At 46.1% G+C, this 25625-nt stretch overlaps 3 protein-coding genes across 4 annotated transcripts in view; 1 reads left to right on the forward strand and 2 right to left on the reverse strand.

The window, feature by feature from the left end:
- Positions 1 to 256: 256 nt before the first annotated feature.
- PHB2 (prohibitin 2) lies at positions 257 to 12369 on the reverse strand. The gene is made up of 9 exons (XM_073552981.1): positions 12212 to 12369; positions 10304 to 10433; positions 10148 to 10232; positions 8872 to 8951; positions 7935 to 8119; positions 1178 to 1307; positions 707 to 812; positions 498 to 573; positions 257 to 385 (listed from the first exon to the last, which is right to left on the reverse strand). The coding sequence occupies exons 2-9, from the start codon at positions 10428 to 10430 to the stop codon at positions 305 to 307; spliced, it is 870 nt and encodes a 289-aa protein (XP_073409082.1). The 5' UTR covers positions 10431 to 10433; positions 12212 to 12369; the 3' UTR covers positions 257 to 304.
- Positions 12370 to 12424: 55 nt separating this feature from the next.
- EMG1 (EMG1 N1-specific pseudouridine methyltransferase) lies at positions 12425 to 20604 on the forward strand. Its single transcript, XM_073552982.1, has 6 exons — positions 12425 to 12583; positions 13156 to 13257; positions 15511 to 15652; positions 15735 to 15793; positions 16675 to 16824; positions 19592 to 20604. The coding sequence occupies exons 1-6, from the start codon at positions 12461 to 12463 to the stop codon at positions 19703 to 19705; spliced, it is 690 nt and encodes a 229-aa protein (XP_073409083.1). The 5' UTR covers positions 12425 to 12460; the 3' UTR covers positions 19706 to 20604.
- Positions 20605 to 24305: 3701 nt separating this feature from the next.
- CLSTN3 (calsyntenin 3) overlaps positions 24306 to 25625 on the reverse strand; it is a 72766-nt gene continuing 71446 nt past the window's right edge. For both annotated transcript variants that reach the window (XM_073552978.1, XM_073552979.1), the window contains exon 19: positions 24306 to 25146. In XM_073552978.1, the coding sequence (XP_073409079.1) occupies positions 25063 to 25146 (84 nt within the window). In that variant the 3' untranslated portion in view covers positions 24306 to 25062. The remainder of the gene's footprint in view (positions 25147 to 25625) is intronic.

The raw sequence follows: 25625 nt of genomic DNA on the forward strand, positions 1-25625 counted from the left end.
CATTAAGGCCAAGTTCACATGTTTAGTATTTGTAAGCCAAAACCAGGAGGAGGGGGCGATAAATACAGAAGTGGTGACGTGCTTCTTTTATACTTTTCCTCCGATTGTTCCACGTGTGATTTTAGCTTACAATTACTGATGTAAAATACTGAACGTGGCCATAGAAAAACCATCAGACACTGTTACAAAGCATCTGGCGGCCATGTTTTGCATATTTCCCTCATGTGGCTCCAGCTCCAACCACCAATTTTGTGACATTCATCCTATAAGTCGTGCACTCGTTTATTCCTTCTACGTGTCCCCCTTACCTGGTGAAGGAGTCGTCCTGGAGGTTGAGGACGAGGTTGTCGGCGTTCAGATATACACGGTTCTGCGATGCGGCGATCTGAAAGGTGCAGAAACACAAGAATCACACCTGGGAGAGGGTGTCCTCCCCCTCCATCACATCTCACCCGAGTGGAGACCCCCTGTCATCCTCACATTACACGACCACTCACCGTTTTCGCTATGCTCTGAGCCGCCCTGATCCGCCTTAGTTTCAAATAGCCGGGATTTTTACTAAGAGCATCACCAATGTAAATGGCGGTCAAGGAAAAGACAAAGACTGACACGGCGGCCACTCTTATCCCACCCTCCATAGCAGAGGTCACCTACTCCCACCACTACTGGCAATGTCTCGGGGGACTCATGTCTGGCAAGGAAGGATATCATCTTGGCAGCGGTGGCTTCTCCCTCCGCCTGGACAATCTTCTGTTTCTGGTCCTGTTTTGCCTTCTCCACCAAGAACTGCGCTCGCTGCGCCTCCTGCTGAGCTGTGGATGGGAGATAAAATGGTAAATGTGTGAAGGTTGGGCACAACCATCAGTGAGAAAGCACGCGTGTCTGGAATTAAAGGCGTCTTTCCCACCATAACAAGCGATATCACAGCTGGGCTGTCAGGAGCAGCGCTGCTCCAAATCCTCTGCTATAATGTAAACTGAAGGATTTCTGAGTTCCTGCAGTCACCACTAGGGGGAGCTCACCACACAGGTCTATGACAGCTGTAGACATTCATGTGATGGGAGCTCCCCCTAGTGGTGACAAATATTAGTCATCAAACCTCCCATGTAAGGGGGAATTTGGGGAAAATGTTGCTTCCCTACATCCCCCTAAACTGATCAGTGCAGGGATCACTTACCCACTTGCTTGGACTCCACCGCTGCCGTGTATTCTCTACTGAAGCTCAGTTCGGTGATGGCCACATCATCTAGAATCAAACTGAAATCCTTCGCTCGTTCTGTCAGCTCCCGACGGATCAAGAGAGAGACCTTAAAAAAAAAAAATAATAAATATTTATATGGGGGTCTCCCAGTCACCCTCTCCCCATAAAAACACCAAGCACAAAGCAACGGGTGCACCCTTAACACCCCTCTTAACACCCCTCACAAACAGCTCCTGATACCACTCGATGCACCTGACATAGGACGCACCTGTCTGCTCCATGGTGAGCCGGTGCCAAGTGCTTCCCGGTAACAGAATTGACACCTGAGAACAATTATTTGTCCCTCCACTTCATTTCTCGAGTCCCACATGTGTAATCCGGGGTCGATCACTTCTGCAACCAGAGACGCAACAAACTTTGCGTCGGTCTCACCTGCCTGTTCTGCTAGTTAGAATCAGGTGCATGCGAGACCGGGCAAGCGGCCATTGACGTCATGTCAGCAGCATCTCTCCATGCAGAAGGGAGAGGCGCTGGATAACTCCACTGATATGACATACCCCATCCCAACGACAAATCCCTTCCCCCTACATGAGGACACAAATCCGTCATCCCTTGCCACCTACAATAGTTAGCCGACAACCTTTCTCTTGCCTCATCGGTAACGCCTGTGAAATGGCCTAATGCTGGCCATAAACAGTGGCTTGTAAAAGTATTCATCCCCTTGGCATTTTTGGGGTTTTACTACCCGGACAACCTGGAATTTCACAGTTTTTTTTTTTTTTTGGAAGGTTTGCATCAGTTCATGTAAAGAACAGGCCTACGAACTGTGAACATTTGGTTTTCTTTTTATTGTTGTTTTATAAAAAATAAATAAATAAATAACGGAAAACTTCAGTGTTTATAACTATTCACCCCCCCCGCAGTCAGCTGTTTTGGATAAGTCTTTGTGAGCTTTCTGCCCATTCCACAAGGTAAAATTGCTCCAGCTCCTTCACAATAGATCTTCACGTCTGACCACAGATTCTCCATTGGAGCAAGGTCTGGGCTGTGACTCGGCTACTCCAAAACACTTACACGTTTCCCCTTAAACCATTTGAGTATTGCATTAGCAGTATGCTTTGGGTCATTGTCTTGTCGGAAGGTGAACCTCTGTCCCAGTCTCAAATGACTGACAAACAGGTTTGTAGCATCCATCTTTCTCTAGACTTGGACCAGTTTCCCTGTCCCTGCTGTCAAAAATCATCCCCACAACATGATGCTGACTACCACCATGTTTCACTGTGGGGATGGTGTTCTTGGGGAGAATAGCTGTGTTGGTTTTTCCCCACACTGTGTTTACCTTGGAAGCCAAAAAGTTCCATTTTGGTCTCATCTGACCACAGCACCTTCCTCCATACATTTGGGGAGTCTCCCACATCTTTTGGAAAACTTAAAACAAGCCTTACAGTGTGTGTGTGTGTGTGTGTGTGTGTGTGTGTGTGTGTGTGTGTGTGTGTGTGTGTGTGTGTGTGTGTAAGGCTTTTTTCCACCCACTCCTCCAAAAAGGCCACCTCTATGCAAGTGTACGGCTTATTGTTGTTGTATGGACAGATATTCCAATCTCTGCATGGGAATTCTGCTGCTCCTTCAAGGTTACTTTTGGTCTCTGTACTTCCTCTCTGATTAATGCCCTCCTTGCCCGGATGAGAGTTTTGGCGGCCGCCCTCTCTTGGCAGGTTTGTTGTGGTACAATGTTCTTTCCATTTGAGAATGATTGATTTTATGGTGGGGATCAGAGATAAGGTAAAGTGTATATACTGACAGACATGTGACACTTAAATTGCACCCAGGGGGACGTCCTGTCACTAAAGCATGGGACTTATGAACGGAATTGCTTGCACAAGAAATTTTTAGGGGCTTCATAGCATAAGGGGTGAATACATATGCATGTATTTACTCCATTCACTACTAGCAAGCAGCCTGAATGGTGCAACTTCCCACCTCTGCTGCCTCTATTTTCTGCTGCAATATATCCAAATGGTACAACTCCATACTTCTGCTGCTTTACCATTTTGCTGCATATTTTAATGTGCTTGCTAAAGCTTTGGTATAATTCATTTGTTGCACTGTATGTCATACTTAAGGTACTGTCACACTTAGCGATGCACCAGCAAACCCGACCAGCGATATGACGCGGTCAGGATCGCTGGTACATCGCCAAGTGGTCGCTAGTGAGCTGCCACACAGGTAGATCTCACCAGCGACATCGCAGGGGTCGTTGCTTACCTGTCAGACGAGGCGATCCTGACGTTCTCCCTCCCGCGTCCATGCGTCGCTCGTCGGCGCCACAGGAAGCTGACAACGAGAAACGATCCAGGACGTTCTCGCGCGATCAGTGATAATCAGCGGGGGAGCCGGTCGGAGGTAAGTATCAGACATAGCGATATCGCTAGCAATATCACTGCTACGTCACAAAATCAGTGACGTTACAACGATATTGCTAGCGATATCGCTTAGTGTGACAGGCCCTTTACTGCTTTAGATCTGTGACTGGGGCCTCTCTAGATCTTATCAGGGGGAAGGTGCTATAGCATATTGACACAGCCTGGTCTAGTGCCTTTGATCATCTAACCATCCCCTGGTGTGCTGGCCCCAGCTGCCAAATTATACCCAACCAGCTCCCACAATCCCTCTCTCCTGATGCTGTAGTGTGGCCTATATATGTAGTAGTTCCTAAGGGGAAGCACGCAGTGTGGGGTGCAGCACGCAAGCATCCCATAAGCAAAGCATCCCAGAAGCTAAGCATCAGGGAAACGGCACTTATACATGGCAGTTAGTCAGGGCAGGAGTCAGGTAACCCACACTTTGCTCTCCCCTTTAACCATGTGTTATATTTTTATCCTCCTGTGTTCCCTTGCCATCCACATTCACCACGACTCCTACACATCAGCCCCTCTATACTTCCCTTTCCCATGTACAGCACCCATGCGCTCCTCACCTTCCTGAGAAACCTCAGCCCATCTTGCCCAAACACATCGCAGAAAAAAACTACTTACAATTCCAACAACTATTGGCTCTTTATCTTCCTACTCCTGATTTCAGGGGACATCGCCCCCAAACCTGGTCCACCCTCCCCCAACCTCAACCCCTACCCTACCTCATATCGAAACCATAATAATCTTATTATTACTTGCACTTCCTCATCTTCATCTTTTATTTATGCCCTCTGGAATCCACAGTCTGCTTGTAACAAGTTTCCTTTCCTACACAACTACTTTCTGAACAACTCTCTGAATCTGTTGGCCCTCACTGAAACCTGGATTCAGGATTCTGACACTGTCTCTTCTGCTGCCATTTCCTATGGTGGCTTACAATTCTCTCACTCCCCGAGACCCACAAACAGACCTGGTGGTGGAGTCGGCATACTCCTGTCCCCACAATGCACTTTCCAGGTCATCCCCCCAGTTCCATCACTCTCATTCCCTTCTTTTGAAGTCCACACCATCAGGCTCTTCCATCCCCTCCCCCTCAGGGTAGCGGTCATATACCGGCCCCCAGGCTCACCCACCCACTTCCTTGACCACTTTTCTGCCTGGCTGCATCACTTCATGTCCTCAGAACTTCCAACCCTCATCCTGGGAGACTTCAACATCCCCATTAACAGCCCTACTTCCACATCTGCATCCCAGCTTCTATCACTAACCACCTCTCTAGGCCTCTCACAGTTTTCAACCTCTGAGACACACAAGGACGGTAACACCCTTGATCTGGTCTTTGTCCAGCTCTGCTCAATCTCCTACCTAAATAACTCACCGGTTCCACTTTCTGACCACAACATTCTCTCCTTCACGCTCACAAATCCTCGCCCACCCCAGCTCACTCCTACCTACCACACAGTCAGAAATCTATAAGCCATTAACCCTCAGACACTTTCAGACTCCCTACACTCATCACTATACCCCAATCTCCTCTCATTCCTGTCCTAATCTGGCTGTTAATCACTACAATGACACTCTTAGAAGCACCTTTGAACAAGTAGCTCCCCTCACCCTCAGAACCTCCAAGCACAGAATAAAACAGCCCTGGCTCACATCGCAAACTCAACTTCTCCAGCGATGCTCTAGGAGTGCTGAACGCCGATGGGGAAAAACCCGCACACCAGAAGACTTCATCCACTTCAAATTTATGTCAAGAACCTACAACTCTGCCCATCACCTCACCAAACAAACCTACTTCACCACCCTGATCTCCTCACTAGCCAACAACCCCAAGAAACGTTTTGACACTTTTCACTCCCTCCTCAGGCCGAAAGCACAAGACCCTATCACAGACATTTGTGCTGATGACCTGGCCTCCCATTTTACAGAAAAAATAGATAATATCTGTCAGGAAATCTGCTCCCAACCACCAAGTGCTGTGACTCCCATCCCTTCCTGCATCTCCCCTGGCTCACTTTCCACATTTGATCTCATCACAGAAGAAGTCTCCAGGCTCCTCTCTTCTTCTCATCCGACTACATGCACTACAGACCCCATTCCCTCACATCTCCTCCAGTCTCTCTCTCCAGTCGTCACAACCCACCTAACTACAATCTTTAATCTCTCCCTCTCCTCTGGCATTTTCCCATCCTCCTTCAAACACGCCATTGTTACTCCATTACTAAAGAAACCCGCTCTCGACCCATCCTGCACAAACTACAGACCTGTCTCCAATCTCCCCTTCAGCTCTAAACTTTTGGAACACCTAGTTCACTCCCGCCTTACCCGTTACCTCTGCACTCACTCCCTTCTAGACCCTTCACAGTCCGGCTTCCGCCCCCTACATTCGACTGAAACTGCACTTAAAGATACCAATGACCTTCTGACAGCAAAACGTAACGATGACCACTCTCTGCTCTTTCTTCTTGACCTATCTGCAGCTTTCGACACTGTTGACCACCATATCCTACTCTCTAGGCTCCAGTCACTAGGCATTAAGGACACTGCTCTCTCCTGGTTCTCTTCCCATCTCTGTGACCGCTCCGTCAGTGTTTTGTTCTCTGGCTCCACTTCATCTCCTCTTCCTCTCGCTGTCGGGGTACCTCAGGGCTCAGTCCTTGGCCCCCTTCTTTTCTCTCTCTACATGGCCCCAATTGGACAGACCATCAGCAGATTTGGCTTTCAGTACCATCTTTATGCTGATGACACACAACTATACACATCATCCCCCGACCTTACCCCCGCTGTACTACAGAACGCCAGTGACTGTCTGTCCGCAGTCTCCACTATCATGTCCGCTCTCTATCTGAAACTCAACCTCTCCAAAACTGAACTACTTCTGCTCCCCCGTCTACTAACCTCCCTAAATCTGACATTTCCCTCTCCATGGGTGGTACCACAATAACACTCCGGCAGCAGGGGCGCTGTCTGGGTGTTATGTTTGACACCAATCTCTCCTTCACATCCCATATACAATCTCTTGCCGCCCACATCTAACGAACATCTCTAGAATCCGCCCTTTTCTCACCATGGAAACAACAAAAACCCTCACTGTAGCATTGATCCACTCCAGCCTGGTTTACTGCAACGCTCTATTTATTGGCCTCCCCGTCACTCGACTATCCCCTCTCCAGTCCATACTTAATGCAGCAGCCAGGGTCGTCCATCTGGCTAATCGGTACTCGGACGTGTCCGCTCTTCGTCAGTCATTACACTGGCTGCCCATTCATTATAGGATCCAATTCAAAGTTCTTGTTCTCACCCAAAAAGCCCTCCACAGTGCGGCACCCCCCTACATCTCCTCCCTCATTTCTGTCTATCGGCCTAGCCGATCGCTGCGCTCTGCAAACGACTTTCGACTAACCTCTGCACTAATCCGTACCTCCCACTCCCGACTCCAAGACTTCTCCCGTGCTGCTCCTATCCTCTGGAATGCTCTACCCCAAGAAATTAGGACTAAGCACAATTTGCATAGTTTCAGGCGCTCCCTCAAAACACATTTGTTCAGACCGGTCTATCACGTTCACTAATCACAGTCATTCTATGTGCAAGTGTGCGTGTGTAGCCCATTCACCATCTCCATCCATCCTTCACTCCCTCAAGATGGCTGGACCTTCATTGTAAATACACAATTGTAAATACACACCTGTACTCTGTATCTCCCCCTCCTCATTGTAGATTGTAAGCTCTCACCAGCAGGGGAGGCTTATTTCGTCTTATTTTGCTTTAATTATTGTATTGTTAACTTGTTACTTATGACTTGTTTTTGGAACTGTTAAACTGTAAAGCGCTGCGGAATATGCTGGCGCTATATAAAGATTATTATGCCAATTTTAATTATTTGATCCCATAAATTTAACTTATGCCTATATTTTTCTCACTTCACCAACAGATGATTTAGTGCTGATGTATCTCACACTAATCGGATTGGAAAAATATTTGACCGCAGGTGCCCTGGTGAATACTTTTGCAAGCCACTGTACATTAAATAGCTGTTGGTCGGAGGCTCTCACCCATATAAAGGGCCGTTGAGCTCGGCCGAAAGCTGCCATGCTTTATGAGAGATGCCTCAGGCAGCCGCTTAACTAAAATGATTAGTTAACTTAATCCCAACCACTCGAGTTTTCTGTGGAGGGACGGTCAGGAGACCCCTATACAGAAGAGTGGATTGGATGACCCTGCCTTCTTCGGATGGTCATTACTTAATGTCCTCAACACTTCCAGCCCCCCCCCCCCCCCCCCCAAGGATTCCCCACTCCTCAGCGGGGGGGCATTACCTGGGCTCTCTGTGTGATGAGCTGTGATGCATTGAACTTGGCCACCACACTCTTCAGGACTTCATTCACAATGGAGGGCAGGACTCTCTCGTCATAATCCAAACCGAGCCGCTGGTACATCTGGGGGAGCTCTGAGGCCAGAGGGCGAGAGAGGACGCGTAGGGTGATGTTCACCATCTGCAGATCTGAGATAGACGAGCAGAGGGTTATATACCCGCGCACAGGACTGCGGACAAGTGCCGGACACAGATGAGAATACAGGATGAAACCAGAGAGAATCTTCAGAAACTCTGGGAATATTTACTACCAAGTATTTACTTCAGTCACATCGAGAGCTGCATTCACAATTCTACTGACACTGAGATCTCTGTGCAAAGTGTAAATTCTATTGCACTTATCTTCTCAGGTCCAGAGACTAAAATCAAACCATTAAAATAGTCTATGCAGCTCCTGATGTGACAGGAGTACAAGAGGACGGTGAAGCTCATGTAGAACAGAAAACAAAGTAATAGTAAAACAAAGTTACATCTTGTATTATACCCCAGAGCTGCACTCACTATTCTGCTGGTGCAGTCACTGTGTACATACATTACATTACTGATCCTGAGTTACATCCTGTATTATACCCCAGAGCTGCACTCACTATTCTGCTGGTGCAGTCACTGTGTACATACATTACTGATCCTGAGTTATATCCTGTATTATACCCCAGAGCTGCACTCACTATTCTACTCGTGCAGTCACTGTGTACATACATTACTGATCCTGAGTTACCTCCTGTATTATACTCCAGAGCTGCACTCACTATTCTGCTGGTTGACCCATTTTATCTCCCATCAGGTTACTGTACGGCGACATCACTGTACACAGTCAGATCAGTGCAGACTCTGAACCTTCACCTCTTGGGTTCATTGTTCAGGGCACAGACTCTTCTTACCTTTGGACCCAGTCGGGGAGGAGATTTTTCGGGGTTTTGCTCGGATATCGTAGATAATTGGATATTGGAACCAGGGAAATCTGAAAAAATATGAGACGTGTTACTCAGCGATACAATGCGTGGAGGAAACAGTCAGCAATATCCCTCAGGTTATATTACAGATCTAGAACAAATGAGAAAACGGCTCATTGAAGCAGAGTCGGCGAGAGCCAAGAGTCTACGTGCCGAGAAGACCTCCACCAATCCAGAACATTATGTATCAGCTGGACATGCTGGCACTTGCAGTGCCACCCCACTACCAATACATCGCCAACGCCTGTGGGTAACAGGAATCAATCAGCTCCTGTGCGAGTCTTACTGGTAAAGCGTGGTATCTGTATTGAAGTATCATCTGTGCACACCCAATCGTCACAGCTGAGGGTCTGCTACAATTGCATCCAGTGTGGACAATTCTCTGAGATACGAAACCTGCAGCCAGACAGATACATTGTAACGATTTAACAGGACACCGTTGGAGACATAGAATTTGTCGCTCCCAGCAAATTATCTAGACTGGTACAATGGTAACAAACCCTCAGCTGTGAGATGCATTTGGCCTCTGAATGTTAAGATGTTTTCATTCACTGACAGCAAGAAAAAGATGAATAATTACTGACAGTTCATGGATTCAATTCTGTAAGCAAAAAAACAAAAACAAAACTGCTGCTTTGTGTAATATGTTTCTATGGTAACAGACTACAAACGAGCCGTCACTCCGCTCCATTTATCTTCTGACTTCTATCCATACAGTTATAAAAAGAGAAACAAGTGAGCAACATGTGACCCCAGGATGTAACCTGTAACCATGGAGACACATAGGTTTGCACAAGAACTGTAGACAAAACAGGTGGAGATATTAATCACTTTAAAAAACAAACAAAACAAAACACCTTTATATGCATTGGAGCATAATAAAATATAAATGGTTGCATAAGTTCCCACACCCTTGTGCCAAGAATTGTGGGAAATGTAAGGATTTTGTTGTTGGCTGCATCTTTGGTTCTCAGGGTTCGGTTGTGTTCTTCACACATTTCCAGCTCCGCTTCATCACTAAAATGCCCATTCTTGAGACCGATGATCCTATTCAGATTCTGGGGTGAACGCCATCATGACGTCTCTCTGGGGGCACCCCTCCATCCCAGATATAACCAAGCAGATTTGCACTTCTGGAGTCTGGGAGAGCTGGGTGACTAAGCGTGGAAAGAGGTGCAACAACGGCATTACCGGGTGTCAGTACCTGAAGTGAAGTCCCTCGGCGAGGATTGCGTCCTGCTGCACCCCCCCGATCCGGTTGAAGAAGATGGCTCTGTGACCTCCCTCCACTGTGGAGAGAGACAAGGTGAGATACTGCACAGAATCTGGGGGTATGGAGGTTTCTAGGGGAGGCACTTACCTGTAAAGACCGACTCCTTCACAGCATAGGCCACAGCACCTGCACCCAGCAGCAGCTTCAGCCCGGTGCCCAGACCCCGGGGTCCGGCGGGTAGACGACCTGCGAAGTCCTTCAGGTTCTGAGCCATGATCTGCAGAGGGGAAAGATAAAATCCAATCATATTACAGTCCTATAATGCTCCATGTACTTTGTGTTCAAATTCGTCACTTTCAAGATCTCGACTTGCTGTCAGTGGATAACTTAAAATACTGCTCTGACGTGCTGCAACAATTCCTTCATCTGTGTCAGCAGAGACCGAACTGGAAGGACCCAAATCCTCTGCAGGTGATCACGGCTACCAGTCACTGCCAACAAGCAGAGATCTTGTGAAAAACGTGGGACTGAAACAAGTCTAATAGAGACGCAGCAAAAGGCGCTCTCCTGTGTATGGGGGTGGAGTTGAGAGAGACAGTAGTAGACGGCGCTCTCCTGTGTACGGGGGTGGAGTTGAGAGAGACAGTAGTAGACGGCGCTCTCCTGTGTACGGGGGTGGAGTGGAGAGAGACAGTAGTAGACGGCGCACTCCTGTGTACAGGGAAATTTTGGGAGCCAGCAGTAGATGGCGCTCTCCTGTCTGCAGCTTTAGGGTGTGTGCACACGCTGCGGATTCTGCTGCGGGTCTGCAGCAGTTTTTGCTGCGGTGTACAGTACCATTAATCCCTATGGGAACAAAAAAACGCAGTGCAGACAGTGCGGATTTTTCCGCGCGGTTTTTCTGCGGTTTTGAAACCGCAGAAAGACTCGACATGTCAATTCTTTCTGCGAATTCCGCTGCGGTTTGCCATCTCCTCCATTGTGGAGATGAAAAACCGCAGAGCAAAACCGCAGGTAAAACCGCAGGTCTTTAGACCTGCAGATTTACCTGCGGATTTTACAAAACCCGAGTGGCCAAATCCGCACCCCAATCTGCAGCGTGTGCACGTACCCTTAGTCCTGATGGTAAAAACAATGAGATGATGGGAATCCAGAGAATTACTACTGGTTACATCAGATCACGCCGGTCACAGGTCATGATGTGACTGAAGGAAAGATCTCATATTAAGACGGATGTGTCACCAGATCTCATAATGTAACTTCATACATTATTAAACAGATCTTAGACCTGATGAGCCTGATGTGCTTACCACGATAATGTCAGAATTCCAGTGTAATCCTGACAGTAAGTGGATTATGTGCGCGGCCATCCTGACATGGATGCGAGATTGCTACAAGTGAAAGAAAAGGATCGGACCCCAAACGTCCTCTCTGTCCGCCCCCAACATTCACATAAAACCTTGACACACATCTGACCCTTCACCCTACCGACCTGCAACACAAACTCCAGCCCCCGTCCCCATCTGTGACCACCTGCACCGACCCCTCAATCCGGCCCAGACCTTCCCCCTCCTCACAACTATGACATTGACCCTCACCCAAGACCCAAACAGTCACCCCCCCTCCAGGCGACCCAGACATCGCACCCCAGAACCCTACGGCAGGACCCCGGCGCCCCACGGCAGGACCCGGCGCCCCACGGCAGACCCCGGCGCCCCACGGCAGGACCCCGGCCTTTCCTTCCTCCCGGCCCTGACCATCACCACAGATTCATAGGATCCCCGGTCCGATTATTTCCATTTTCTCCAGAATCTGAACAATCAAAATTTACAAAAAAAATAAAATGAGCAAAGAATCCGAACACACGAAACAGAGGAGGCAGAACATCCAGCGACATCACAGCCCCAATAACACAAGGAATAATGGCAGAGAACCGGGCACCATGTGAGGTAATATCCAGCCACCTGACATACGCCTTATCCCGGGTCTGCCGCAGAGCGGCGCTCACACATGTACAGTGGCCCCCGGGGACCCCACAGTCTCCCGCGTCCTCACCCCTGTTCTCCTGCTGCTCTCACGTGTCCCCTCCTGTATGTCAGCCCCGGCAGTAGAAGGACACCGGAAGTGTGCTCCCGCCTGTCAGCTCCGGGCGGCCGCCTCTCCTCCTTCTCTTTAGTTCCTCTAGAGCCGTAGCTTCCGCGTCACGTGACTTTTCAGCCAACCGCAAGATGGCGGCGACACCGGAAGTCGCTGCATCTCCGTTCGCAACACTTTTTTTTTTTTTTTTTTTTTTTTTTACAAGACATGGCGGCGCGCAGGGAACACGCGAGTGTAGAGCACACGGAAGACGGCGGGCCACGAGTAAAGAGGAAGAAAAACAAGAGGCTGATCGTGTTATTGGAGGGAGCCAGCCTGGAGACTGTGCGGGTAATGTATGCAGGTGCTTGGGGAACTAGAAGTATCAGCATGGCTCTGCATTGGTGGATGTGAGCTTAGTCTGTGCAGCGGTTATGAACTGTTGGGATTATAGTCCCGCGTTTAAGTTTAGAGCCCCTATAATTAGCACAATGGTTTGGCCCATTTGTCATTACAATGGAGTTGTGATATTGCTCGGAATGTTCCATTACAGTTAGAGGGGAGGTAAGGAAACCTGATGACTGGGCAGGATCCTGTCGATCCAGGGTGGATGACTGGCGTGGAAGGGGTGTTACGATACCGTCCAATCGGCGTTGACTGTGAGATCTCCGTGGCGGTGGTCTCCAATCATCCTGGTACCGTAGCTCCCAGCATACCAGTGCAGGCAGCACATGCTGAGAGTTGTAGTTCTTCATCAGCTGATCGGCCCATATGTTGTCACCTGCAGCCATTGTCGTCCTGGGGTTGGACACAACTCAGTAATTCTCCCCTCGAAGATGTGGACTGTAGTAAAATCCCCATGACAGTTCTTCCTGGACGTGCAGATGCTGCTCTCCGATATTTACCATCATCGTTTCTTTCAGGTGGGAAAAACCTACGAATTGTTAAATTGTGACCAACATAAAAACATCCTGGTAAAGAATGGGCGAGACCCCGGCGAGGTGCGGCCGGACATCACACACCAGGTACGTGGCGGCCGTGGTCAGGAGCCGCTGGGGCAGGACGGAGACCGGGAGCGTCTACATGCTGACAGGTTACTAGTAAAGGGTTGTCTCCGGTCTGTGGATGAGGGGTCCGGTGCCCCCCGTGTAGCCGGAGCTCAGGCTTAGAAGCCATTGATTCACAGGTCCGGAGTCTGAGCTGCAGATCGGCTTGGCGTCCAGCTTCATTACAACTTTCTTGTGGACATTGACGGCTTAAAAATGAACGGAGGCGCGCTCAGCTGCTGTGGCCATTTGGGTTTACCACAGTGATGTCCCCGTGCTTCTGTCACAGGCCTGCTAGGTGACTGGAATGACACGTCTGATAATGCACTGTTCTGGTCATCAGACCGCTGCAGCCAGTCACAGGCCTCAGCAGTCCAGTGAGAGAAGTCTGGTGATAATATGTTGTAGATTCACGCCTCATGTCCTTTCAGGGAGAGATCTCTGCAGACTCTTTATCATCCCAGGATCCACAATTCCCAATAGGTGATGTCACAGCTCACCTCCTCCTGTAAGATGACTGATAACTAGTGATAAGTGAGTATACACGTTGCTCGCGTGTCCTCCGAGTATTTTGATGTGCTCGGAGACTTAATTTTCGTCGCCTCAGCTGCATGATTTGTGGCTGCTGGACAGACTGAATACATGTGAGGATTGCCTGTTTGTTAGAGAATCTCCACATGTATTCAACCTGTCCAGCAGCCACAAATCATGCAGCTGCGGCGATGGAAAACAAAATCTCCGAGCACGCCAAAATACTCAGCGATCACCCGAGCAACGAATATACTCACTTATCACTACTGATAACACCTCTATATACACTAGATTATTATTATTATTATACGTTTATATAGCACCATTTATTCCATGCCGCTTTACATGTAAAAGGGGAAATATAGACAGGTATAATAAACGTGTAAGACAAGGGACACACAAGTACAGAAGGAGAGAGGACCCTGCCCGCAAGGGCTCACGGTCTTAAGGGATGGGTGAGGATACACTAGGAGAGGGTAGAGATAACACAGTATCCATCAATCACAATAGGTGATGTCACAGCTCACCTCCTCCTCCTCCTGTACAATGATTGATAACACATCTATATACAGTATATAACACAGGATACCCCATTCACAATAGGTGATGTCACAGCTCACCACCTCCTCCTGTACAATGATGGATAACACCTCTATATACAGTAGATGACACAGGATCCCCCATTCACAATAGGTGATGTCACAGCTCACCACCTCCTCCTCCTGTACAATGATGGATAACACCTCTATATACGGTATACAACACAGGATCCCCCATTCACAATTGGTGATGTCACAGCTCACCCCCTCCTGTACAATGATGGATAACACCTCTATATACAGTAGATGACACAGGATCCCCCATTCACAATAGGTGATATCACAGCTCACTTCTTTCCCCTCCCTTCACAATGACCTTTGCACATGCCTTTGGATGCATAAATACAAAGGATTGGATCGGGGTCTGACCACTGTGGCTTATGTACAGCTAGTGATGAGTGAACGTGCTCGGGTACTAACCGAGTGTACTCGGCATGCTCGAATAATATGTTCAAGTCCACGCGGCTCAATGTCTCGACTCGAGTATATTTTTCAAGCACACCGAATACACTCTGTTAGCACCCGAGCATGCCTGGATAGCACCTTGTCTGGCACTCATCACTAACATGTGCCATTTTCTGAAAGAACGGGAAGTTAAAGTCTAGTAAAAGCCCGAGTGGGAAATGTCAAAAATGGAAATTAAGTTTTAGTTTTTTGTAAAAAAAAAAATATATATATATATATATATATTTACATTTATTTATTTAGCACAAAAACCTTTACGGTCATCAGATGATTTTCTGATGACCGTAAAGGTGCATGCTCTTAATGATATCTCCATGCATGCGCTGTGGGAAAAAGCACGTTGCACCTGGCCATGAACACGTGGATGTTTGGGGAGACCTCACGAGATCCGCGGTGCTATGGTGGGAGAATAGTGATGATTGTAGGCCGTGTAGTGCAGCTTTGGTGTATAGGGGGGCTATATAATGAACATCCTTGGGTTGCGAGGTGGGCACGGCTCGCAGCAGGGACTGCACTAGGCAGAAGTTAGAATGATGTTAGTGCCATGTTGCCGGTCATCTATAGGGTAAATACAGTTCTGTTCCCAAACCAGCCCCCTCCTGTAACACTTTCTCATCTCTTGCGTTGATCTCCCCAGAGTTTGCTGATGCTGTTGGACAGTCCCCTGAACCGGGCCGGATTACTCCAAGTCTATATCCACACACAGAAGAATGTCCTCATCGAGGTCAACCCGCAGACCCGCATCCCCCGAACCTTCCCCCGATTCTGTGGCCTGATGGGTAAGTGGCAGCTCACGTGGCGTCCCGTGTGGCATCATCTGTGCCGCAGTTTACAAACGTTATTATTTCTCTCATCTTTTAGTACAACTGCTGCATAAGTTGAGCGTTAGAGCCGCCGACGGACCCCAGAAACTCTTAAAGGTGAGAGCACTTCAAAAAAAGATTGTGCTGTACCACATAACCCTAAATCTCCTGTGATATCACTCGGTCATTGACACCATTTTTGGCTGGGTTCACCGGAGGGGTTCTTACCCTCTTGGATAATCATATGCCTGGATAATCCGGGCGTCTGGACACAGGTGGTTGTTTTTGTTTTTTTTTGCAGGAATCTATTTGTTTTGTTTCCCTCATTCCCAATTTATTTTTTAATTGTTTTATACCTTTATTATTTTTGGAAAACCTTCCTGACATATGACATTACTTTGATTCAACCTCAGAAAGTAAGGATCTGCTCTAACAGCAGCAAGACGAATACATAAAGTTTAAAAAAAAAAAAAAGTTTTTGAAGAAATATAAAAAAAAAATGAAATCCCCCCCCCCCTATTTAAACAATAAAGTAATGCAAAATAAAAAAAATACACATGTGGTCTGATCTATCAAAATCTATAAAGTTAAATAATTCGATCAGTAATAATGTGAAACGTTAGAATTGCAGTTTCATGGCTGCTGCAAGTACGTGAAAAAAAAACAAGTAAGTGATGTAAACGTCGTATCTACTCCAAAATGGTGTCACTAAAATCCGTCTGCTCGGCATGCAAAAATAGACAAGCCCTCACTTAGATCCATCGACTGGAAAAAATTAAAATCATTTTGGTCTTGGAAAATAAAACAAGCAGGATGTTTGTTTTTTTTTGCAAATTTTTTTTTTTTTCCCCCTCCCCAACGTAAAAAAAATTAAAAAAAAAATCCCCCAAACCGTATGCAATTTGGTTATCGCGTTAATCCTACTAATGATGAACACTGTGAAACGTGGCAATGTCAGTAAGAGGTTAATTAAAGGTTTTTTTTCTCTTTTTCACCAGGTTATTAAGAATCCGATCACAGATCACCTCCCTGCCGGATGTGTGAAGATCTCCACCTCCTTTCAGGGCGAGAGTGTTGGGTGTGTGCGAGATCTCGTCCCCTCCGAGGAGCCGATGATCGTGGTAATCGGGGCCTTCGCGCACGGCTCGGTGAGTGTTCAGCCAGTGGAGTACATGATGGACGGAAATGCAGCAACGAGGCTGTGCGACTGCAAATCTATATGAGAGTCTTTACTATATGGTTTACACAAAAATATTAAAACCGCACCTGTATACTGTAATAGCCGACATTCCTCGATCCTTCTTTTTCCCACCATTTGCCCTCGTACACATTGGTCATCTGTGGGAGAGGACTGGCTCCTCCGGATACAGCTGGGACACATTAGATCTGTGCAGCTTTTCGGTCTAAGGCCGGACTCACACATCCGACATTCACGTGTCTAACACGGCCAGCAATGTCTGGACCGACAGCAGGTCTCCTGACCCGGACCGACAGCCTCTTGAGTGCGGGTGAGGAGACCCTCACTGTTCACACTCGGATCATTAATGTCAGACGTTTGGGGAATTGGCCTTGGGATGTTTCTGTTCACTGACAGCAAGCAGATATACTGAAAATCGGGAAGCAAGCTTTAAAACCTTTTTAGAGCAATTTTCATTTTTAGATATAGGAAGGACCAGAGGAGACAGCGGGCAGTGTATCTGGAGAGGCTGGGACTTGTTGTCTCCGCAAGTCTTTTATTTATACAATATATATCTCAAGGCAGAAAAGTCCAGCACACGGAAACTTCAGGTGGTATAATAAAATCCAAGAATTTTTATTGCAGATAATTTAAAGAATCCAGAGTTCAGTAACAAGATGCAGACATAATGCTGAACAACTGCTGCCTTCTTCACGGTCTCAAACTGCTTCTGGAATACTCAGGAGTATTCCAGAAGCAGTTGTTACCGCCGAAACGCGTAGTCTGTTCAGCATTATGTCTGCATCTTGTTACTGAACTCTGGATTCTTTAAATTATCTGCAATAAAAATTCTTGGATTTTATTATACCACCTGAAGTTTCCGTGTGCTGGACTTTTCTGCCTTGATTTCTACATTGTTGGACTTGTTCCCAGTCTTGGTCTGTGCAGCACAGAGGAAACAGGTACAGTTGTGGCCAAAAGTATTGACACCCCTGCAATTCTGTCAGATAATACTCAGTTTCTTCCTGAAAATGATTGCAAACACAAATTCTTTGGTATTATTATCTTCATTTAATTTGTCTTAAATGAAAAAACACAAAAAGAATTGTCCTAAAGCCAAATTGGATATAATTCCACACCAAACATAAAAAAGAGGATGGACAAAAGTATTGGCACTGTTCGAAAAATCATGTGATGCTTCTCTAATTTGTGTAATTAACAGCACCTGTAACTTACCTGTGGCACCTAACAGGTGTTGGCAATAACTAAATCACACTTGCAGCCAGTTGACAGGGATTAAAGTTGACTCAACCTCTGTCCTGTGTCCTTGTGTGTACCACATTGAGCATGGAGAAAAGAAAGAAGACCAAAGAACTGTCTGAGGACTTGAGAAACCAAATTGTGAGGAAGCATGAGCAATCTCAATGCTACAAGTCCATCTCCAAAGACCTGAATGTTCCTGTGTCTACCGTGCGCAGTGTCATCAAGAAGTTTAAAGCCCATGGCACTGTGGCTAATCTCCCTAGATGTGGACGGAAAAGAAAAATTGACAAGAGATTTCAAACGCAAGATTGTGCGGATGTTGGATAAAGAACCTCGACTAACATCCAAACAAGTTCAAGTTGCCCTGCAGTCCGAGGGTACAACAGTGTCAACCCGTACTATCCGTCGGCGTCTGAATGAAAAGGAACTGTATGGTATGAGACCCAGGAAGACCCCACTTCTTACCCCGAGACATAAAAAAGCCAGGCTGGAGTTTGCCAAAACTTACCTGAAAAAGCCTAAAATGTTTTGGAAGAATGTTCTCTGGTCAGATGAGACAGAAGTAGAGCTTTTTGGGTAAAGGCATCAACATAGAGTTTACAGGAGAAAAAAAGAGGCATTCAAAGAAAAGAACACGGTCCCTTCAGTCAAACATGGTGGAGGTTCCCTGATGTTTGGGGTTGCTTTGCTGCCTCTGGCACTGGACTGCTTGACCGTGTGCATGGCATTATGAAGTCTGAAGACTACCAACAAATTTTGCAGCATAATGTAGGGCCCAGTGTGAGAAAGCTGGGTCTCCCTCAGAGGTCACGGGTCTTCCAGCAGGACAATGACCCAAAACACACTTCAAAAAGCACTAGAAAATGGTTTGAGAGAAAGCACTGGAGACTTTTAAGGTGGCCAGCAATGAGTCCAGACCTGAATCCCATAGAACACATGTGGAGAGATGTAAAAATGGCAGTTTGGAGAAGGCACCCTTCAAATATCCGGGACCTGGAGTAGTTTGCCAAAGAAGAATGGTCTAAAATTCCAGCAGAGCATTGTAAGAAACTCATTGATGGTTACCGGAAGCGGTTGGTCGCAGTTATTTTGGCTAAAGGTTGTGCAACCAAGTATTAGGCTGAGGGTGCCAATACTTTTGTCTGGCCCATTTTTGGAGTTTTGTGTGAAACAATCAATGTTTTCCTTTTTGCTTCATTCTCTTTTGTGTTTTTTTCATTTAAGACAAATTAAGTGAAGACAATAATACCAAAGAATTTGTGTTTGCAATCATTTTCAGGAAGAAACTGAGTATTATCTGACAGAATTGCAGGGGTGTCAATACTTTTGGCCACAACTGTATTTACCATCCAGAGTTCGGAGGTTAGCTGGTCTTAGTGTTGTTTTGCTATATATATATATATATATATATATATATATATATATATATATATATATGTATAATAATTAAATGTATATCTTTCTTATTCTTTCAGGTCAGTGTAGATTTTGCAGAGCGCTGTGTGTCCATCAGTCAGTATCCTCTGTCCGCAGCCCTGACCTGTGCCAAGGTCTGCACAGCCTTCGAAGAAGTCTGGGGGGTGGTATGAAGGCATCAGATGAAACGCTGCTTCTCTCTTCCATTTTTCTGTGTATTTCTTTTTTTTATGTGATGTAATTACTGTATAATATTACCTTAAAAAAAAAAAATCTTACACAATGAGTAAGAAGTGAATTATTTTCCAAAAGCTTCTAAATATAAAAAGGTTTCTCATTCGCTGCTGTGAAATTACAACTACAAGCATGAAACTTGTATGGCATGCTGGGAGTTGTAGTCCTAGGATTAAACCAAAGCTGCAATGATTGTAAATGTATACTCTGTATACAATCGTGTATATGCTAGCTTGCACTGGTGCGCACGGTTTTTGGGAAAGGGGTTATCTCAATGATTGTTTGCCAGAACAAGCATGTAGAGAGAGGAGAAGAATCTACTTGCTGCTTTTGCTTTCTCTGAAATACAGCGCCCCACCTGTTCAAAGGTTTTGTTTGGTATTGCACCTCAGCATGGTAATGCCGTCCACACTGATGATCACTGAGCTGTACCTGCCTCCGTCCTATGCTGTATTCCAAAAAGCACAACTCTTAGTGTCCATCACTGCCGCTCACATAGGATTGATCTCCCAGCTTTCCCAGTTCAGCAGTGATGCTCCTACACTGGTTCAAAACTAATTATGGTACATTCATTATACTGAAGTTTAGAAAAGCTGAATGATATCTCAGACGGGGATTATCCTTCAGCTTTCCTAAACAATTCGTTTTGGTGATGAATTTGAAGGAAAGAGGTTGATAGAATTCTAAAACAACCTGTCCATTATCAGTGGGGTCTGAGAAGTGTGCACGCAGCTCTGGAGGTGACAGGAGAACAATGTGATACAAAAATATATGTGTTAAATATACTATGTATACATATGTAACTCGAGAATTACTAATAAATAGACCATGCATCTTTCTTGAATGTTTCCTCTTCTCACCATTTGGTTGGTGCAGTCACTGTGTACATACATTGCATTACTGATCCTGAGTTACCTGCTGTATTATACTCCAGAGCTGCACTCACTATTCTGCTGGTGCAGTCACTGTGTACATACATTACATTACTGATCCTGAGTTACCTGCTGTATTATACTCCAGAGCTGCACTCACTATTCTGCTGGTGCAGTCACTGTGTACATACATTACATTACTGATCCTGAGTTACATCCTGTATTATACTCCAGAGCTGCACTCACTATTCTGCTGGTGCAGTCACTGTGTACATACATTACTGATCCTGAGTTACCTTCTGTATTATACTCCAGAGCTGCACTCACTATTCTGCTGGTGCAGTCACTGTGTACATACATTACATTACTGATCCTGAGTTCCATCCTGTATTATACCCCAGAGCTGCACTCACTATTCTGCTGGTGCAGTCACTGTGTACATACATTACTGATCCTGAGTTACATTCTGTATTATACCCCAGAGCTGCACTAACTATTCTGCTGGTGTAGTCACTGTGTACATACATTACATTACTGATCCTGAGTTACCTCCTGTATTATACTCCAGAGCTGCACTCACTATACTGCTGGTGCAGTCACTGTGTACATTACTGATCCTGAGTTACATCCTGTATTATACTCCAGAGCTGCTCTCACTATTCTGGTGCAGTCACTGTGTACATACATTACTGATCCTGAGTTACCTCCTGTATTATACTCCAGAGCTGCAGTCACTGTGTACATTACTGATCCTGAGATACATCCTGCATTATACCCCAGAGCTGCACTCACTATTCTGCTTGTGCAGTCACTGTGTACATACAATACATTACTGATCCTGAGTTAACTCCTGTATTATACTCCAGAGCTGCACTCACTATACTGCTGGTGCAGTCACTGTGTACATTACATTACTGAGCCTGAGTTACATCCTGTATTATACTCCAGAGCTGCACTCACTATTCTGCTGGTGCAGTCACTGTGTACATACATTACATTACTGATCCTGAGTTACCTCCTGTATTATACTCCAGAGCTGCACTCACTATTCTGCTGGTGCAGTCACTGTGTACATACATTACATTACTGATCCTGAGTTACATCCTGTATTATACTCCAGAGCTGCACTCACTATTCTGCTGGTGCAGTCACTGTGTACATACATTACTGATCCTGAGTTACCTTCTGTATTATACTCCAGAGCTGCACTCACTATTCTGCTGGTGCAGTCACTGTGTACATACATTACTGATCCTGAGTTACCTCCTGTATTATACTCCAGAGCTGCAGTCACTGTGTACATTACTGATCCTGAGATACATCCTGCATTATACCCCAGAGCTGCACTCACTATTCTGCTTGTGCAGTCACTGTGTACATACAATACATTACTGATCCTGAGTTAACTCCTGTATTATACTCCAGAGCTGCACTCACTATACTGCTGGTGCAGTCACTGTGTACATTACATTACTGAGCCTGAGTTACATCCTGTATTATACTCCAGAGCTGCACTCACTATTCTGCTGGTGCAGTCACTGTGTACATACATTACATTACTGATCCTGAGTTACCTCCTGTATTATACTTCAGAGCTGCACTCACTATTCTGCTGGTGCAGTCACTGTGTACATACATTACTGATCCTGAGTTACATCCTGCATTATACCCCAGTGCTGCACTCACTATTCTGCTGGTGTAGTCACTGTGTACATACATTACTGATCCTGAGTTACATCCTGCATTATACCCCAGAGCTGCACTCACTATTCTAGTGTATTCACTGTGTACATACATTACATTACTGATCCTGAGTTACCTCCTGTATTATACCCCAGAGCTGCACTCACTATTCTGCTGGTGGAGTCACTGTGTACATACATTACTTTACTGATCCTGAGTTACCGCCTGTACAGTCATGGCCAAAAGTTTTGAGAATGACACAAATATTAATTTTTACAAAGTCTACTGCTTCATTTTTTTCTAATGGCAATTTGCATATACTCCAGAATGTTATAAAGAGTGATCAGCTTAACAGCAATTACTTGCAAAGTCAATATTTGCCTAGAAAATGAACTTTATCCCCCAAAACACATTTCAACATCATTGCAGCCCTGCCTTAAAAGGACCAGCTAACATCGTTTCAGTGATTGCTCCATTAACACAGGTGTGGGTGTTGATGAGGACAGGGCTGGAGATCAATCTGTCATGATTAAGTAAGAATGACACCACTGGACACTTTAAAAGGAGGCTGGTGCTTGGCATCATTGTTTCTCTTCTGTTAACCATGGTTATCTCTAAAGAAACACGTGCAGTCATCATTGCACTGCACAAAAATGGCCTAACAGGGAAGAGTATCGCAGCTAGAAAGATTGCACCTCAGTCAACAATCTATCGCATCATCAAGAACTTCAAGGGGAGAGGTTCCCTTGTTGCCAAAAAGGCTCCAGGGCGCCCAAGAAAGACCAGCATGCGCCAGGACCGTCTCTTAAAAGTGTTTCAGCTGCGGGATCGGGCTACCAGCAGTGCAGAGCTTGCTCCGGAATGGCAGCAGGCAGGTGTGAGTGCATCTGCACGCACTGTGAGGCGGAGACTCTTGGAGCAAGGCCTGGTCTCAAGGAGGGCAGCAAAGAAGCCACTTCTCTCCAGAAAAAACATCATGGACAGACTGATATTCTGCATGAGGTACAGGGAGTGGACTGCTGAGGACTGGGGTAAAGTCATTTTCTCTGATGAATCCCCTTTTCGATTGTTTGGGACATCTGGAAAACGGCTTATTCGGAGAAGACCAGGTGAGCGCTACCACCAGTCTTGTCTCATGCCAACTGTCAAGCATCCTGAAACCATTCATGTGTGGGGTGGCTTCTCAGCCAAGGGAATGGGCTCTCTCAGTCTTGCCTGAAAACACAGCCATGAATAAAGAATGGTACCAGAATGTCCTCCAAGAGCAACTTCTCCCAACCGTCCAAGAGCAGTTTGGCGATCAACAATGCCTTTTTCAACATGATGGAGCACCTTGCCATAAAGCAAAGGTGATAACTAAATGGCTCAGGGAACAAAACATAGAGATTTTGGGACCATGGCCTGGAAACTCCCCAGATCTTAATCCCATTGAGAACTTGTGGTCAATCATCAAGAGACGGGTGGACAAACAAAAACCTTCACATTCAGACAAAATAAAAGCATTGATTTTGCAAGAATGGACTGCTATCAGTCAGGATTTGATCCAGAAGTTGATTGAGAGCATGCCAGGGAGAATTGCTGAGGTCCTGAAGAAGAAGGGTCAACACTGCAAATATTGACTTGCTGCATTAACTCATTCTAACTGTCAATATAACCTTTTGCTACTCATAATATGATTGCAATTATATTTCTGTATGTGATAAAAACATCTGACAAATACACATAAAAACCAGAGGCCAGCAGATCATGTGAAAATATAATATTTGTGTCATTCTCAAAATTTTTGGCCATGACTGTATTATACTCCAGAGCTGCACTCACTATTCTAGTGTATTCACTGTGTACAGACATATCCTGAATTATACTCCACAATGTGAACTACCCTTGGGTGTTTGTCTGTTTTTTTACAGTGTACCGTGATTAGGCTGCAATATTAGATATGTAAAAAATAAATTCCATAAATCAGAAGCCGTCTGAGCCTTCGTGTTCTCTATATATTTTTTATATATAGTTTTATATATATTTATACCAGAAATCAGTGTTATTTCATTCATTGTCGTGACCCCCATTATCCGAGCCCCCCCTTCACGGGGGTGAAGACGTGAACGAGGTGGAGGGTGGGGGAGACAGGAAGGGAGGGTAACACTAAGAAGGAAAAGGAGAGTCCTGGATGGACAATATAAAATAAACATTTTGGGGGTGATGAGCGGCTTCGGGCCTTCGTGTCTGTGGGTTCTCAGCCATTCTTGTGGACCTGTAATCTGTCAGTACTTTAGTCTCTGGTTAGAGTGGAGCTGTACCCCAAAAAATGATTTGGGCCGATGTAGGGGACCAGAAGGGAGTCGTTAGCAGCCTCTCAGGGACTTAATGTAAAAAACATCACATGAGACGATTACAAACACGGGATGGAGGCGGCGGCGAGTTTTCCCCTGAGAAATGATGACGTAAACGAGGGGGAGAGGCATCCGAAATAACAGACATGGTGGACGTGATACACAACCCGGCCAGTGTCGGGCTGGTGGCACTCTTCAAGAGACAGCCAGGCTGTGACAGACACACTCCAGAGAGAGGAGACGTCCCACGCCGAGTGTCTATACGTTGCACTCGTCGCTTAGAGTGTCGGAGAAGTGGCTGCGCACCGCGCGTTCGTGTCAGGATTGTGGCGTACGCACCGGACGATGGTGGGGATGACACATAAGCGAGAAGTACACGGATGCGCGGCTGTCGAAACGGAAAGATTTTCAACGTGACTCTTCCTCCTCCGGGTCCTCTTTCTCCGAGACGGATGTTTTCTGAGCCGGGACCAAGCCACGAGACTGCAGAGACTGAGGGGAGAAGAACAAAAATGGAGACGAGTCAAATGTTTGCACTTTTTTTGGGTGGGGGGGGACAAAAGCCTGAGGCTGCACTACTGAGACATGCTGGTGACAATATGGCTCCTGTTTCCCATCAGGTTCGGTGTTATCATGGAGACCCTGTCTGAAGTCACACGGACTTCCGCAGAAGTGGAGGCAGATATCTGTGAACACTAGTGTATTTGGTGGTGTAGATTCATGTAAGGTCTCCATGACTAATGTGTATTATATTTATGAAGGACGTTTCTTAATATCTCACTTGTCCACTGAGAGATGATCAGTTATGGTCATAGGCCCTGAGGCGGTGGCACTACTGAGACATCATGTCTCCTGCACCGTTGCCATGGAGACCTTCAATGGATTCAGATGAACATCCACATCCCAGACCCAAGTAGTGGCAGGTGCTGGTGACTTGCATCCATGTATAATATAAGGTCTCCATGGTGTCA

Source organism: Dendrobates tinctorius, unplaced genomic scaffold (genome assembly GCF_039654945.1).
Source record: "Dendrobates tinctorius isolate UK_male_01 unplaced genomic scaffold, ASM3965494v1 ptg000196l, whole genome shotgun sequence".
NCBI lineage: Eukaryota > Metazoa > Chordata > Amphibia > Anura > Dendrobatidae > Dendrobates > Dendrobates tinctorius.

Coding starts and splice junctions, on each gene's coding strand:
- PHB2 (XM_073552981.1), bottom strand. CDS start 10,430: ATGGCTCAGAACCTGAAGGACTTCGCAGGTCGTCTACCCGCCGGACCC. Junction 8,952..10,147: donor GCCGAGGGACTTCACTTCAG/GTACTGACACCC, acceptor ATATTTTTTCAG/ATTTCCCTGGTTCCAATATC. Junction 574..706: donor GCCACCGCTGCCAAGATGAT/ATCCTTCCTTGC, acceptor CGCCATTTACAT/TGGTGATGCTCTTAGTAAAA.
- EMG1 (XM_073552982.1), top strand. CDS start 12,461: ATGGCGGCGCGCAGGGAACACGCGAGTGTAGAGCACACGGAAGACGGC. Junction 15,653..15,734: donor CCGATTCTGTGGCCTGATGG/GTAAGTGGCAGC, acceptor CTCATCTTTTAG/TACAACTGCTGCATAAGTTG. Junction 16,825..19,591: donor GGGCCTTCGCGCACGGCTCG/GTGAGTGTTCAG, acceptor TTATTCTTTCAG/GTCAGTGTAGATTTTGCAGA.